At 36.6% G+C, this 16,502-nt stretch overlaps 1 protein-coding gene across 1 annotated transcript in view; it reads left to right on the top strand.

Moving 5' to 3' along the window:
- Positions 1-1,192: 1,192 nt before the first annotated feature.
- LOC144310159 (outer dynein arm-docking complex subunit 2-like) overlaps positions 1,193-16,502 on the top strand; it is a gene marked incomplete at its 3' end in the record, with an annotated part of 27,835 nt that continues 12,525 nt past the window's right edge. The window contains exons 1-3 of the mRNA XM_077890905.1: positions 1,193-1,437; positions 2,818-2,916; positions 10,538-10,685. Of these exons, the coding sequence (XP_077747031.1) occupies positions 1,382-1,437; positions 2,818-2,916; positions 10,538-10,685 (303 nt within the window). The remainder of the gene's footprint in view (positions 1,438-2,817; positions 2,917-10,537; positions 10,686-16,502) is intronic.

The raw sequence follows: 16,502 nt of genomic DNA, 5'->3' as shown, positions 1-16,502 counted from the left end.
TATTTACGCTTTTTGTCAGTTATGCTTCTTAAAAGTTTCATGGTGACTGCCCTAGGGCTCATAATGTATATCTCTAATTTATCCTACCCACCTTTAAATACTGTCTTACCATTTCACAAAGACTTTAAGAACTTACCACAGTAACCTTCAGTGCCTCTCCCTACCCTTGGCACTATTGTCATGCATTTTACTTTTGTATGCTATTAACCCCTCAACACAACGATACTATTTTTACATTAGAGAATCAATTACATTTTAGAATGATTAAAAATAATATGAGGAGTCTTTTATATTTTTACCATTTCTACAGATTTTCATTTCTTTGTATAGATGTGGTATAGTCCTCTTTCTGGTATGTTATTCCTTCTGAATGAAGAACTTCATCGCCATTTCTTTAGCACAGGCCTTCCGGAAGTGAACAAGAATTCTCTGGTTTTGATCATCTATGAAAGTCTTTATTTTGCCCTTATTTTTGAAAGCTTTTTTTTTTTTTTAATCTCTATTTAGAATTTTGGGTTGGCAGGTCTTTTTTAAAAAAAATATTTTAAAGATGTCATTCTCTTTTCCTTTGGCTTGCATTGTTTCTGATAAGTCTTTTTTAATAATTATATTTCTTCCTCTGTCATGTGTCTTTTAAATATAATGACTTCCTCTGTCATGTGTCTTTTATCTCTGGCTAACTGCAAAATATGCTTTTAATCCTTTGTTTCAGAAATTTATACATGATGTGTCCCAGTCAATATAGCATCTGAGTTTAGATATTTTTTTAAAAGATTTTATTTATTCATGAAAGACACACAGAGAGAGGCAGAGACATAGGCAGAGGGAGAAGCAGGCCCCTTGCGGGGAGCCTGATGTGGAACTCAATCCTGGGACCCCAGGATCACACCCTGAGCCAAAGACAGACACTCAACCACTGAACCACCCAGGCAGCCCTTGAGTTTAGATCTGTCTGGCAGTAGTGAGGAGTGAGTAGGTCTAACCCTGCTGTTGTATCTGTGTGTGCTGCAGTGGGGAGGGGAGCTTAGGAACATCACATTTCTGGCAACGTCACTCCAGTAGAGACCTGAGTCCTGAAGTGGCCCTTCTCTAGTGTGTGTCACTAAGCAACACAAGTTAGAGGCATCAGAGACTTCATTTTCTGAAGTTATCACTTTTTAATTTTCAGATAGCACAAAACAATTCAGAAGTGATGTCATTGTAAAAATTACTGTTTTTTTTGTACATAAAGGATATTAGATTCACTGAAGAATGGAAAAAAGAAAATGAAGAGCCTAAGGAGGTACCTAAGAAGGAAGAAGCAGACGCCCTTCCTAAAGCTTTTCTTGCTTCAAGCAAGAATATACTAGAGAAGAACCAAATTAACTTCGGGAAGTTTCAAATGACCAAGAGATTAGAGCCAACTTTAAACTGGAAGGCCACTGTTGATTTCAAAAAGTATGTAGAAATTTGCATGAGGGCTTCTCTGATACATCCTCAGTAACCACATTTGCCTAGTTGTTAGTTTATGTCATGGGAGAAAGTCCAGAGTAGATGTTGACATGTCCCTCCATAATACAAGTCAGTCCCTCCCTGCTCTTCATATTCCAAGTAGAAGTATTTGGCGTGAATACGGCTTATGTGTGGGCACCAGAAGGGAAGGCAAGAGCACCATTGACTCAATTGGTAGGTCAGGGCTAATATCACGTGAAAAAGATGATAAAAGACATGGAGGAATCTCACGGGCAATGTAAACGCAGTGGTAGGGACCTGAAGAAGTTAAGTGCTAGGTGAATTTAGAATGATTAAAATTATGTGAAGTGAATCAGGGAAATCTTGATAGAGACAGCATCTTATCTATTAACAGAACTTTAAGTAAATACCACAGAAAGGCTAGAGCCTCCAAAATATTAACAGGCTTAAGTGAAGCAGACACTAATTTAAAGAATGTCTGACATACAAAACGAGTTCCACTTAAGGACGTCTATAAATAGGTACCTAAGCACAGATTAAGGCCCTGTGTTTCATAAAAGCCGGCAGTCGGAGATGCCAAGGACACTTTTTAAATTAGCATATAGCTTACAAATTTCAGCCTATTTTTAATGTTCCATGCGGTCCCCGATTGGGTAAAGCAAGAAGTGGCTCCCAGCTGGTCACAGGGGACCCTCACTTGCAGGGATTCTGAGAACCACGGAGTGAGTACATGTTGCCAGCAAACCCAGAGAGCAGATGGAAGGAGTCCTGGGGAAAAAGGAGATGCTCTTGTTCCTCTAATTCTCATCAATTTTGAGGTGTTTGATCTCTGTGACTCCTATCTGAAGGAGTATGAAAATGACAAATACACAGGCTGCTCTGTTATGCTGGAAGGTGAATCTTAAAATACCACTCTTCCCACGTCCTGGCATTTTTCAGTTATGAGTTTACCTAGCCACTATGTAATGAAAACCCACTATGTGCCAAGGACCACGCTAAACCTGGGAATCCCTGGAAAACCAGATCCAGGCCCTGTGGCAGAGTCGGGTGGGGAAGGGAAGTAACCAGGCAACTTTCACCCAGGGCAGGATGTGCCCAGAGTAGAAGGCTCCGAGTGAAGGGGCCTGCAGAGTGACAGTTCCTAGTACTTGGTCCTTATAAAAGAAATACTGGCCAAAATGTGCCTGAAAGACTGAAGGGACATCCCAGGTGTCAGATGAGGCTGGAACTCATACAGTTATTTTCTGTATTAGGAAAACATGTCACACGGGTGCATGAAAATGATGAAATCTTTAGGTACATTTCTATTTTTAATTTCCTATCAATCCACAATAAGTTAATTTTAAAATGTTAATATATTTTTAGGCACAAAAGCTTACTAAGAGACACTCAAGAGAAAAAACATAGAGGAAGACTTGAAAGGTCAGGACCACCTGTTTCACCTGGAAGAGCACAGTTAGTTCGGTACGTATCTATTAAAAGGAACCATCCTTTAAAGCCACCCTTTACCCAGTGGGCTAGATAGCATGCAAATTTCTGGTGTTCTTATCATTACATCGGGGTCCTCTACTGGACCCTTGGACCAACTAGTATTGACTAGTTATAAAAATGATAATACTGAATTTCTTTGAATATATTTGCAAGATATCCTTTTAGTGAAGAGTTCCTTGAAACACAGGCATCTATTGGTACTAGTTAACTCTCTGTAAACAAATGAATTTAATGCTAATTGCCATGAGTTGAGTGATAGGAGAACTGGGCTCTTTGCTGATCTCTTACTTTTGAACAATCCTATCATAGCAAGGGTAAGTCATCTTCCTGAGCCTCATTTTACTCATCACTGGTGGCACTGCCAATCCTAAAGTGATAGATGTTATTTCTCATTAAAACAGCCATCAGGGCAGCGCGGGTGGCTCAGCGGTTTAGCGCCGCCTTCGGCCCAGGGTGTGATCCTGGAGTCCCGGGATCTAGTCCCACATCGGGCTCCCTGCATGGAGCCTGCTTCTTCCACTGCCTATGTCTCTGCCTCTCTCTCTCTTTCTGTGTCTCATGAATAAATAAATAAAATATTTTAAAAAACAGCCATCAATAGAAGGCTAGTAAACTTCTGACTCCATTTTCATTTTGACAACAAAAGCGGCATATGTGGAGGAGGGTCAGCTACTTTTGTTAGTAAGTTTGGGGTAGTAGTGGGAAGAAATGCAGACATTTCACATTATAAAGTTTGTGCACACAGAAAAAGAAGAAACTTTAAGACACCCTACTACATTAATCCTATATTCTTGGGTTCAACATAATAAATTATTTGATTTATTTGACTATTTTTAAAACTTTTTATTTTGAATTAATTACAGATTCACAGAATGCTGCAAATATAGTACAGAGGAATCTCATACCCTTCACCTAGCTTCTCCCAGTGGTTGCATCTTGCATAACTATCCTACAGCACTGAAACCAGGAGACTGATATTGATATAATGTGCATGTATCATTTTCTATCACTTTATTCCATGTAGATGTGTGTGATGACCATGTCAGTCAGTGTGTGGAAGGGTTCCATCACCACTGGGAAGCCACTCTTGCCACCTCTTTATAGTTATGCCCACACCTCTTCCCTATAATCCTAACTCCCGGCAACCATTAACCTGTTATCCACTTCTATAATTTTATCATTTTGGGAATATCATGTAAATGGAATTATACACTTTTGATATTGACTTTGTTTTCATCACTATAATACCCCTAAGATCCATCTAAGTTGTTGCATATGTTCATAGTGCAATCGTTTTTTTTTTATTTATTTTATTTTATTTTATTTATTTATTTATTTATTTATTTATTTATTTATTTATTTATTATTTTTGCTGAGTAGCATTCCATGGTGTGGTTGTACCATCATTTATTTAATTATTCACCTATTGGGAGCATTTTCATTGTTTGCAGCTTTTGGATATTAAAAATAAAGATGCTATGAACAATCATATAAAGGCTTTTATATGGATGAAGTTTTCATTTCTCTAAGATAAATGCCCAATTGCTGACACATAATAATTGTGTAGCTTTTTAAGAAACTATCTAACTTTTCCAGACTGGCTGTACCATTTAGTTCCCATCAAACACTTAGGGGAAACTGAGTTTATCCTCATCCTTGCCTTTGCATCCAAACCTTTTTTTTGGTTTTGGTTTTGAGCTATTCTACAAGATGTATAGTATTATTTCATCATGGTCTTAGCATTTCCCTAATGGCTAGTGATGTTGAACATCTTTTCATGGGCTTATTGCCATCCATATATATTCTCTAGTGAAATGTCTCTTTGTCTTTTGTTTTTTATGTTCTAATCAGATCACTTTTTAAATGTTGAGTTTCGAGAGTTCTTTATTCTGGATATCCTTGATTGAATATGTAGTATGCAAATATTTCCTTCTCCCTGTAAGTTGTTTTCTCATCCTTTTTATAGAGTCTCTCTCATAGAATAACGTTTTACTATTGATGAGGTTCAATTTATCAATGTTTTCTTTTATGGGTTGTTTTGTTTTTATTTTTAATATGTTTATTTTAGAGATAAAGAGAGAGAGAGTGCATGGGGAAGAGAAGGGGAGAGGGAGAGAGTCTCAAGCAGGCAGACCCTGTGCAGGGCTCAATCTTACATCCCTGAGATTGTGACCTGGGCCCAAACCAAGAGACGGATGCTCAACTGACTGAGCTACCCAGGTTCCTGTATGGGTTGTATTTTTGATGTCATGTCTAAGAAGTCCTCATGAAGCCCTTGGTCCTTAAGATTATCACCTATTTTTTCTAAAAATGTTTATAGTTTTACATTATAAAGCCTATGGCCTTTTTCTTATTTTTAGTGTGAGACTTTGGTCAAGATTTAGTTGTTGTTGTTTTTTTGTTTGCTTTGTTTTTTTTTAAGTGGAGGTCCAATTTCTCCAGCACTATTTAATGAAAAGGTTATCTTTCCACCATTGAATTACTTTTGTATCTTTCTTCAAAATCAGTTCGGTGTACATATGTGGGGCTATTCTGGGTATCTGTTCTATTCCACTGATTTTTTTCTTTTCATCTAGCCCCTTACCACTACCACACAATCTGTATTACTGTAGCTGTATAGTAAATTTTGAAGTCTGGAAAAGTGATTTCTCTCACTTTTTTTTTTTTCAAAAATTGCTTTTAGTTATTCTAGTTCCTTTCCTTTCTGCATAAATTTTAGAATAATCTTGCTATATCTCCAACAGAAAAAAATCACTGATGATTTTCTTGGAAATTACATTAAATATCTATATTAATTTGGGAAGAATTGATATTTTTACTATGTAGACTCTTCCAATCCATGAATATTATATATCTCGGTTTATTTAAGTATTTGATTACTTTCACTAATGTTTTATGGTTTTCAGCATACAAGTCTTGTGTATTTTTTCTTAGATTTACAACTAGAAGTGGAAGTTCCAGTGCTGTATTGGTCAGCAGTGATCAAAGTGAACAATAGCCTTGTTTGTTCTCAATCTTAAGGGAAAAGTATTTAGTCTTTCACCATTAAGTATGATGATGGTGTAGGTTTTTGTACAAATATTCTTTATCAAGTTGATAAAGGTCCCTTCTGTTCTTGGTTTTCTGAACATTTTTATTCACATTTGGGTGTTCATTTTGGTCAAATCTTTTTTCTACATCAATTGTATAATCATGTCATTTTTCTTCTATAGGCTGTTAGTGTGGTTGATTACACTGATTGATTTTTGAATACCAAATCAGCCTTGCATCTCTGTAGTAACCCCACTTGGTCATAGTGCACTCATCCTATTTATAGGTAGCTGAATTACATGTGCTTAATATTATGTTAAGAATTTTTGCATCCACAATCTTGAGAGTATTGTATTGGTTTTTGTTTTTGTTTGCACTGTCTTTGGTTTGATATCAGGCTTTGTAAAATGAGTTCCCTCCTATTCTATTTTCTAGAAGAGATCATATAAAATTTGGTGTTCTTCTGTGTGGTAAAATTCTACAGTGAAGCTATCTGGGTCTAAAGACTTCTGTTTTGGGTTTTTTAATTGTGAATTAAATTCTCTTAATAATTGTGCTATTCAAATTATGTGTTTCATATTGGGCAAGTTGTGATAGTTTATACTTTAAAAGAACGGTCCATTTTATCTAGATTGTCAAATTTATGTGTGTATAGTTGTTCATAGTTTTCTCTTATTATTCTTTTGTTGTCTGCAGGATCTGTAGTGATATCCCATGTTTCATTGTTGGTACTGGTATTTGTGTCTTTTCTTTTTCTTGTCAGTTATACTAGAGTTTTGTCAATTTTATTGATCTTTTCTTTAAGCAGCTTTTTGTTACTGATTTTTCAAATTGTTTTTCTGTTTTAATTTTACTGATTTCTGCTCTTTAGTATTTCCTTTTTTGTTTGCATTGGGTTTACTTTATTCTTTTTTCTAGTTTCTTTAGACTTAAGTTTAGATTATTGAATTGAGACTTCTCTTTTCCAATGCAAACATTTAGTGCTATATAATTCCCTTTATGCACTGTGTTAGCTGTTATCTGTGTACAAAAGTTTTTGATATGTTGTATTTTCATTTTAATTTCTGTTCAGTGTGGCTTTTTTTTTTTTTTAATTTCCCTTGAGGCTCGCTTCTTGGACCCAAGTGCATTTTTTGTTTGTTTGTTTCCAGACTCTTGGAGATTTTTCGTCTTCTGTTTGTTATTGATTTTTTTTTGTTTGATTTCATTATGGGCAATGAGCACACACTATATAATTTTAGTTCTTTTAAATTTGTTGAGGTTTTGTGTGGTCACACTATCTTGGTATAGAGTCTTTGGGTGCTTAAAAGAATGTAGAGCCTGCTGCTGTTGGAGTATTCTATAAAAGTGGATTAAATCATATTGTTTGGTGGTGTTGATTTCTTTTATATCCTAGCTTATTTTCAGTCCAGTTGTTCCACAAATTGATGAGAGAGTAGTATTGATGTCTCTAAGTATAATTTTTCTGTTTCTCATTTTAGTTCTATTTTTGCTTTATGCATTTTGCAGCTCTGCTGTTTGGTGTGTACATATTTGGGATTGATATGTCTCTGTCATTATGTAATGTTCCTCTATATGCCTTGTCATTTTCTTTTTATTGATGTCTACCTAATCAGATTATTTTATAGACACTTCTGCTTTCTTTTGATTGTTTACATGGTGGGTTTTTTTCCTCTTTTTCTTTCAAACTAATGATATTATATCATTACATTTGAAATGAGTTCCATGTAGGTAGCATTTGGTTGATTCTCTTTTCTTTTTCTTTTTGGTACAGTAAGTTAAATTCTTTTAATTGGTGTATTTAGAACTTTTACCTTTAATGTCATTATTATGTTAGGGCTTAAGTTTGTCATTATATATATATTTTTTTCTGTTCATTGTTTTTGTTTGTTTTGGTTTTGGTTTTCTTTCTCTCCATTCTCTCTAACCCTTTCTTCCATGAATGTCTTTTTTATCTATTACCTTTTGGAGCATGGTAAAAGAATGGGTAATTTTTAGGTTTTAATAATGTTTGAGATTCTATGATTCTCTTAATTTTTCTGAATCTTATTTAAATTTTATGTTTTAGCAGGTTTCCTCCTACATCACATTGGTGGAATAAGATGTGTATTGTCTCCTCAGGTTAGAGAAGGAAATTACAAATTTTCAATTAGGCCTTCATTGACAACTTGGGGAGGTGAGCGAGGGGCTTCTCATCATTTTTAACTGGTAATGGAAGTTCAAGCTCTGACTAGGTCTCTGTGGGTAACAGAGAGGAAGAGACTCTGTTTATTTGTCAGTGGGGTTGGGGTTGGTGGAAATTCTGACTCTCCATTAGGTCTCTTCTGACACAGGGATTAGGGAGTTTTGTTGTAGTCTGATAAAGGTAGAACACTCTTCTCTTAGCATTGTTAGCAGAAGTGGGGGTGAGCCACAGTGTTTTCTGTGGTGTTGACTAGAATAGATCATCTGTTGCCTAAAAGTTTTCTATCTTGTTAAGCTGTTCCTTTTCTGGTCCTCTGAGTAGAAAGAGCAGGCTTTTCTTAGGTGCTTTTTTTCCTGTGCCCACTGATAATTCTGCATCACTATCTTCTCTAGTACCCAATTTGGAATACACGAGACAAAAAACCCAAGGAACTCACCATTGTGTTGCTCCTCAAGTCTGTAGATCCTTAAATAGTCTTTCTTCTCCTTTCAACCTGTCAGAGTCCTATCGTGTTTGTTTTATATATAATATCCAGGATTTTTATGTACTTAAGATCTACTTCATCTTTCCTAAACTAAATGTTTGGCCTTACATGTTTCAATTTTAAGTCAAATTTTAGTGAGTCAAAAAAAAAATTTAGTGAGTCAGAGAATTCTAGAGTAATAGATAAGGGTAAAGGGGTAGTATATCCAAGCAACAACCATTACTCTGACAAAAATGTGAACTTCTCTATGTCTCTTCTTAAGTGGATATAATGATGTAGTAGAGAAGTATTTCTTAAGGTGGAGTTCATAGGTCAGTGAAACATTGAGATTTGCTTATTTTTACCTCCCAAATGTATGGTTGCTATGGGACAGGACCGGAAGGGAACCTCATAAAATAGGGAAAGCCATTTAAGGTTATATGTCAAAGGGTTCATCATTGGAAAAAGAGAACAGCTTTCCTTTGAGGTACTGATTTTTTTTTTTAACATGATTCGAGAGTGATTGGGTCAACCCAGTGCACCTTGCTCTTAACTCCAGGAGCTTGCTAGGCTAAGGGAAAGTACATTTAGAGATTCTCTGGAGGATATAGGTTATTTAGTATATGTTTCAATCTGGGACCTTTGAGTTAAATTTACATTGGTTCTTAAGTAAGCCTTATCTACCAGATTTTGCTCTGGAACCAAACCAGGTTCCTGACATTTGTTGGACAAGAGAATACATTAAACTGAAACTCATCATGTGGCTTGATGAATTGGAACAGGCACTTCAGTTCAGGATTTCAGTTTCACTCCACTGCAGCCCAGACAGCACAGGAGCATCATTCTGCATGACTCTCTGTGCAAAAGCACCTTTCAAAAAAAAAAAAAAAATCTTAAAAATTTATAAAACTCAGGGGCGCTTGGGTGAGTCAGTCAGTTAAGCATCTGCCTTCAGCTCAGGTCATGATCCCAGAATCCTGGGATCAAGCCCTGGCTCCACTTCAGGCTCCCTGTTCAGCACGGAGTCCGCTTCTCCCACCTGCTCTACCTATCCCCTGCTCATGCTCTATCTCTCAAATAAATAAACAGAAGATCTTTTTAAAAATTAATAAAACTTGAAAGTTACTTCTGTGCAATTATTAGAAATATGCTTTCTCCTTTGCTTCAAAACAGAATGAGGAAAGACATTGAGAGAAGAGATCACACAGGGGGATTGGAGGGAAGAGAGGATGGAGCGAAAGAGAAAATGAGAATGAATTAGATATGGTGATGAAAGCTTGAGTGAACTTGCTGGTATCCATGGCCCTGATGTTGAGTTAGAAGCTTCTAGAGCAGTGAGGAACAAAGTGTACTCCCTTTCATAAAAGAGACACCCTTCCTGTGGGCATTTGCAGTGCTGCCCAATTGAACTCTCCCTGATGATAGAAATGGTTTCTATCTAAGCTTCTGGTATAGTAGGTGAGTGTTGAGAGCTTGAAATGTGGCTATTTTGACTGAAAAACTGAAATTTTAATTGTATTTCATTTCAATTTGATAAATAAATATAAACATGATTCAATCAATAAATTTAAATAAATATAAACATAAATAACCAGAAGATATTTAACTTCTATGACTTGTGGCTGCCTTTTTGTACAGCACAGCCATAGGACATATACTTAATGCCTTTGTTCATTTCTTACTATTTTCTTTATTATTATTGCATACAAAGCAATAATAATGAACTGCACCTGGTACAGAGACAGGGATTTATTCATCTCCTTGCTTAGATCTTAGCAAAGATCTTTAGAACTCAGAAGGTATTGGTACCTTATACATTGCTTATGTTCATATTGCTGAAATATTAATGATTATAACCACATCCATTTTGTAGCATAAATATGTTTATTATATGTGGTGGTTGTTACTGTTCTTAGTAAGAGTGCTGAGAAGATTGAGGAAATTCTTAGTGACAGCTCCTCAGAGAATGAGGAAGATGAAGAACCACCTGATCGTCGTCAGGAAGCAAATGCAGATTTGTCATCTGAATATTGGCAAATTCAGAAACTGGTGAAATATTTAAAGGTAAGACAAACCTCTTTGTATTGTGTTTACAATGATTCTTTTAATTCCTTTCCTAAAAATGTATATTCTACTTCCAAATTGATTATATATGTATATATATATATATATATATATTTTTTTCAAATAAGAGTAGTAAAAACTCCCGTTATTATTTAAATGTGCATGGGGAATGGTCTTATTACCCTGTGTGCACAGGGGAAGGTCTTATTACCCTGAGGATAGCACGGTTAGTCCTCGTGGAGCAGCCGGTCTGCCTGGTACCAACCCTTTCCCCTGGGCCATGGTAGCCAGCAGCTATTATGACTTGCCATCATTTTACACCTTGCAGTATGCTGTGGCATCAAGAACATGGATTTGTTTTAAAGTTGGACTATAATTTCTAGGCTGTGTTACTTACCAACAGTATAGCTGTTGATTATAGCTTTGAGCCTTATTTTTCTTAACCTATGGAAAATAGGTTAATACCTGTCCTATAGGATTACTTCAGGGTTGGTAAAGCATATTTGAAAGATGTGGATAGTGTTTGGTACATTGTAGATACTTAAAATATGTATCAGTCCCTTTTCATTACTCTCAACATAATATGTGTAAACACATGTTACATAATAATGGCCTATATAATGTATTTAAGACATGAATGGGGGCAGGGCAGGGAAAATGATTTGCCAAAACCCAGATTAATATCAGTGGATAACTGATATTGATAATGTCTAGGTAGGCCAGGACTAAAGCAATAGTTGAGAAGTACTCGTAAAAACATTTTTACTTAACTCATAGTTTCCTCCAGCTTTTCTACATGATTGAGTGAATCAAGGGCATTTGCCAATGGCTTTGCAATATGTAAAGATATTTATGTGGCTCCTAAATTACTTAAGGCTACTTTTCTGGTGCCCTTGAGGTCCTTCAAAGCTGACAGGTAAAATAGTTTATACATACATTTTTGTGAATTCAATAAACATCCTCTGCATGGACACAGCTTTGTAGCTGAGAAAGTTGCTTTAGAAGAAAAATATGCCCCCTTTCTTAGCATGGTCCCAGCTGCAATTCCCTGTATTTCTCAGGAAAAAAAAATCTATGTTTTCCTGAATCCCAAGAAAAATTAGTCAAGAAATTGGGAAAAAGTATTCTAATTCTCCACTGTAACATAGATTTCAATGGCCAGACCAGGATCCAGGCAAGCAAATCAAAGATTTTCATCATTAAAAAAGGATGGGAGCTTCTGTGAAGCAAATCCTAATGCCCACCTTAGGTACTATGCTTTTGAAAGCCTAGTTATTAAATGCTTTGTTTTAAAATTTCATCTTAAGAATAATATCTTTTAAATAGTAAATATTTTTATATCAACTTCAATTTTTAAAATGGCTTTGATTTGGCATTTATTTCGTGGTAATGTTCCCCTCTTTTAGTGGAGATCATTTTTCATGTTATTGCAATAGATATGTTTGAGGTTTTTTTTAATAGAAAACCTCTGAAATTTTTAGCATATCTATTACAAAAAATGATATACTATTTATTATTATGGAAAACTTTTAGGATCATCATTATCACCTAAAAATATATAAATACAATTTGGGAAAAAACATGGAATGATTATCATTTCAAGAATTCCTAAGAATTTGGAGATCTTACTCTGGGATCTTGAATATTCCTATCCTAGGAATTTGGAAACTATCTGGAGCACAGGCTGGAGGTCAGGCCCCATGGTCAGGCACATGCCCTTGGTGGGCGTCTTTGCATACAAATCATGCAGTCAACATAGTGGTTCAGCCTAGCATGCACAGCACCAATGTTCAGACTCAGAAGACCTTCCTGATGGTAGGAAGGTCCGTGGATCTTCCCACCATCTCTCCTGTACTCATAAAGCACATGTCACTCTGGGGGGGGGGGGAGGGAAATGCATCAGAGAATTTTGCCATCTAGCACTTGAACAACTTGAGCCAGATGGGAGCCCTGGTGTTTATACAAATAATTCTGGTCTGTTAACTTTATTTCATTAGTCAAAGGAAATAAAGAGTCAACAGGAAAGACGCATGGATGGACCAGGAGGCACACTACCAGAGCAGTTAGAAGCATGACCTTCCATGTTAGAAAGATTCTAATTGGGTCAGGCGTCTGCCACTTACTGGCTCAGTAGCCTTGAGGTATTTGACTGACCTCTGTGAGTTTCAGTTTGTTTTCTCATTGGTCAAGTTGGCAAAAACAAAGGTTCTCATGTTTTATGATTATTATGAAAAAGATCTGACACATATAAAGTGCTTAGCAGAAAGTACTCAGTACTCGTTAGTAATAATAATGGCTTCTGTTACATATTATTATTATTATAGACAACATATGGTGTGGAGTCTTCTGGACTTGCAAAGCTGGCCTTCAACTTTTGCTTTAAATTTTCTAGCAACCAATAAAAGGAGGGAAATACAGAGTTAATACCATGAGGGAAAGACTCTTACCATCATGAGGTAAAAATAGCCCAGTTGCCAATGTGTGTAACTGATCCTGGTACTAAGAGCAGAAAGAATTTTCTCCCTGAGGACTTAATGAAGCAGACAGTGAGTGTGGTAGTGAATGACATCCTTAATAATATCCTCCCAGTGAACATGGCAATGAGCGTTTCTCGTAATAGCCTAACTATTGGATAACTATCTTGAGTTTTTCGACTATTTAGGATAAGTCCATATAAATCAGGCCAAAAAGGGATGCACTATTTCTGTCCCAGAACAGCTAAGGAAAACATTTATTGATGAAGTGCTACTTAAGCTTGCACAAGTTATTCATCAATAAATCATGTGCAAATGTGATACTTTTGGCCAGACAGTAAATTGCTTGGTATTATTATAGTTCCCACAGGTAGATATTCTTAACATAGCCAATAAAAGAAAAAGTATATCTACAAATGATTTCAAGCTTTTTGACACAGATAAATGTTTTATATGGGGACACAAAAGGATATTAAAAGTCTATGAAATGCAAAATTGAATGTCTCTAGGTAATCTCAAAATAAATACACCTGACATTTTAATTGCAGACTTATGCCTTAAATGTAGACTTACACTAGTAGAAAAATGTTAATGTTGACCTGACTTTCTACTTACCATTTTCCAAGTACAGCAATGTCTGTAATTGTTGAAAAAAATTTGATGAGCTCATTAATACCCAAACAGGTCAATGAACTATAGCTTGTTATTTATCCAGAGCTATGAGCTCAGATCTTGGCATGTAAGTAAAGGGAATTTATATTTAATTATTTGGCTTTGACATACATTCATTTCAACTTACAAGTTTTATATATGCATATATTCTTTTAATCTAGATTTTTAGAATACAATTTAATTTTTAAACTAATGAAGACTTTGCATTTTTACTTTTTAACCTTCCAACTTCTTCCTCCCCCCACACACATAACAGATGACTCTGTACCCGAGTTCTAAAAGAAGCAATAAACCACCTTTTCAGCTTCCTTAGCAAGAAACACATTCTTTCTTCTGCTATCTTTATGGTTCAACTTGTCTGTCTTGTCAGCTACTCAAATGGAAAGACCATATTAAACTCACTTCTATGTCTTGCAGAGTGCCTAGCCAGTGAGTACAGGCTTGTCTCTCAACCCTCTGCTCAGGAGGTGTGATGGGGAGAGAATGGGTTCCCAAAGGGCCAGGCTGTGCTGTTCTTCATGCTCAGCTCCTTGAGAGCAGTTTTTCCTCCCTGTGAGCCAGAGTCATTCCTTCTGCTCTTGACATCTTTCCCACCTTCTCTTACCCTCTCCCTTTCCTGTTCCCTTTCTCCATGTAGATATGCAATTTTATTGCTGTATATTCTAGCTTTCTATGGGTATTATTTTTCCCCTGGCCAGGGCTGCTTTAAAATCTCGCAATTAAAATGTTTTGCTTTGGATCGATTCCAGCAATTGGGGAAGATAGTTTGTTAAGGTGCATCCCACACTGATTCTGTGAAGTTTTGTAAAATGTGGAAGTTTTACTACTCAACCAGTTACATTCACAAAGAACCCCTTTATGAAATAGGAGGAGAGTTGCAGAATTTTATTTTGTTTGGAAATGTGGATTAGTCACAAGTATTATAGTATTATAAGTTAATACAAATGGGTACTCTTCAGTCAAGTGAGAGAAAATGTTGAACAGTTGTAACTATAAGTAGGTCTGCATTTCATACACATTATACCTATCATGAAACTGAAGAATGAATTTCTGGACACAAGGTTTCACGCCTATTGAAATCTATTACTGTGTGGATTGGAGAAGGATTGGGTATGGAACTTAATACTATAGGATAAATAAATCCAGGAGAAAATTGAGGAGGCTATAGAGTGATGCCAAGAATGTGACTGGTTAAGATTTTAGGTAGTTTGGAGGGATCACAGAGACTGGGTCTAGAATCCTGCTCTATCTCCCTTATAGGCATTTCCTTGTCACTTGAGGATAAGATGTCAATACTACTCTGGCATTACCTCCAGGCTCAGATGGGAGATTATTAGCAAGCGGGCTTGTAGATGTCTGCCGCTACTCTGAAGTGCTTCATCTCAGCTGGTCTTGTTCCTGGGTCCTTGAGGCAATAATGGAAGCATCTGGGGTCAATCCCCAGGGCCATCTTCCCAGGTGTGCCTCCTCCTTGCAGGATGCCTATTTCTACACCTGGGATTTTGATCAGAGCCCAGCCAGGGGATCAGGATGATGAAAGCAGGGATTTAGAAAGTTGAGTCCAGCAGTAGGTGGTCTACATAATGAATCAGACTGGGAAGAGACAGAAGACCAGTAACCAGGGGGTTGCAGTGATCAGAGTGTGCTGGGGGCTTTGAATAGGATACTGTCCTTGGAAGTATCTTGGAAGCAGCAAAGAAATGGCTAGGAAAGGAAGCAGGTCAGTTTATGAGGAGGCTTGGGTTTGGATCAGATTGAGTTTGAAGAGAATGAAATACCCAAATAGAAATGCCCATGCCGTAGTTGGAAATAAAGGACTGAAGCTCACATTATTCATTAAAAATCGAACTACTGCTTCTGGACCCAAGGGCATGAATGAGCATGTGAAGCATTGTGCCTGTTTTTGTCTTTTTATTCATGAAGGAATATGACCTCTTAATAACTAATCAGAAAGTAGCTGCCTCCCATTCCAGTTAGTACAACCAAGGCAAGTTTTTTTTAAAGATTTTATTTATTCACTCACAAGAGACACACAGAGAGAGGCAGAGACAATGGAAGAGGGAGAAGCAGGCTCCCTATGGGGAGCCCAATATGGGACTCAATCCCAGGACCCTGGGATCACGACCTGAGCCAAAGGCAGATGTTCAACTGCTGAGCCACCCAGCCATCCCCCAAAGCGATATTTTTAGATCAAAATTCCATTATTATTCCAATAGAAGTCTTTCCTTAAATATTAGTTTGCCAGCTTACAAACAGATTGATTCATCAGCTTTTTTTTTTTAAAATCTTAAAGTAACATTTTATTTGGTAATTTTATGCAACTAGCCAGTAGATAAAAAAAGATTAATTAAAGAAAGATAGGAAAGTTTGAAGCAAAAAGAGAACAATGTTTATTTTTAAAGTAAGGTTCCCTCCAGTTGAAAGCTCCTACACCCTAAAACCATAAGGAACTATGGTTCCTTCCTATGATGAAGTCAGGGAAAGATGGGGTTTTTAATGTAAATTCACAAATGTGGTATCATTCTTAAATGTTAAATCTGTGCAGTCGTTGTTCCCAAGTCCTGGGGGATGGTGATATTGTCCAGACATGTGTCACTCAGTGGAGAATGGCTAATGCTGGCTGCTGAGTGACATCATATGATCACAACTGGGCATCACCACACATTCATTC

Source organism: Canis aureus, unplaced genomic scaffold, assembly GCF_053574225.1.
Source record: "Canis aureus isolate CA01 unplaced genomic scaffold, VMU_Caureus_v.1.0 ptg000475l_RagTag, whole genome shotgun sequence".
Taxonomy (NCBI): Eukaryota; Metazoa; Chordata; class Mammalia; order Carnivora; family Canidae; genus Canis; species Canis aureus.
Note: the sequence above shows the minus strand (reverse complement) of the source record. Positions and strands in the feature narration are given on the sequence as shown.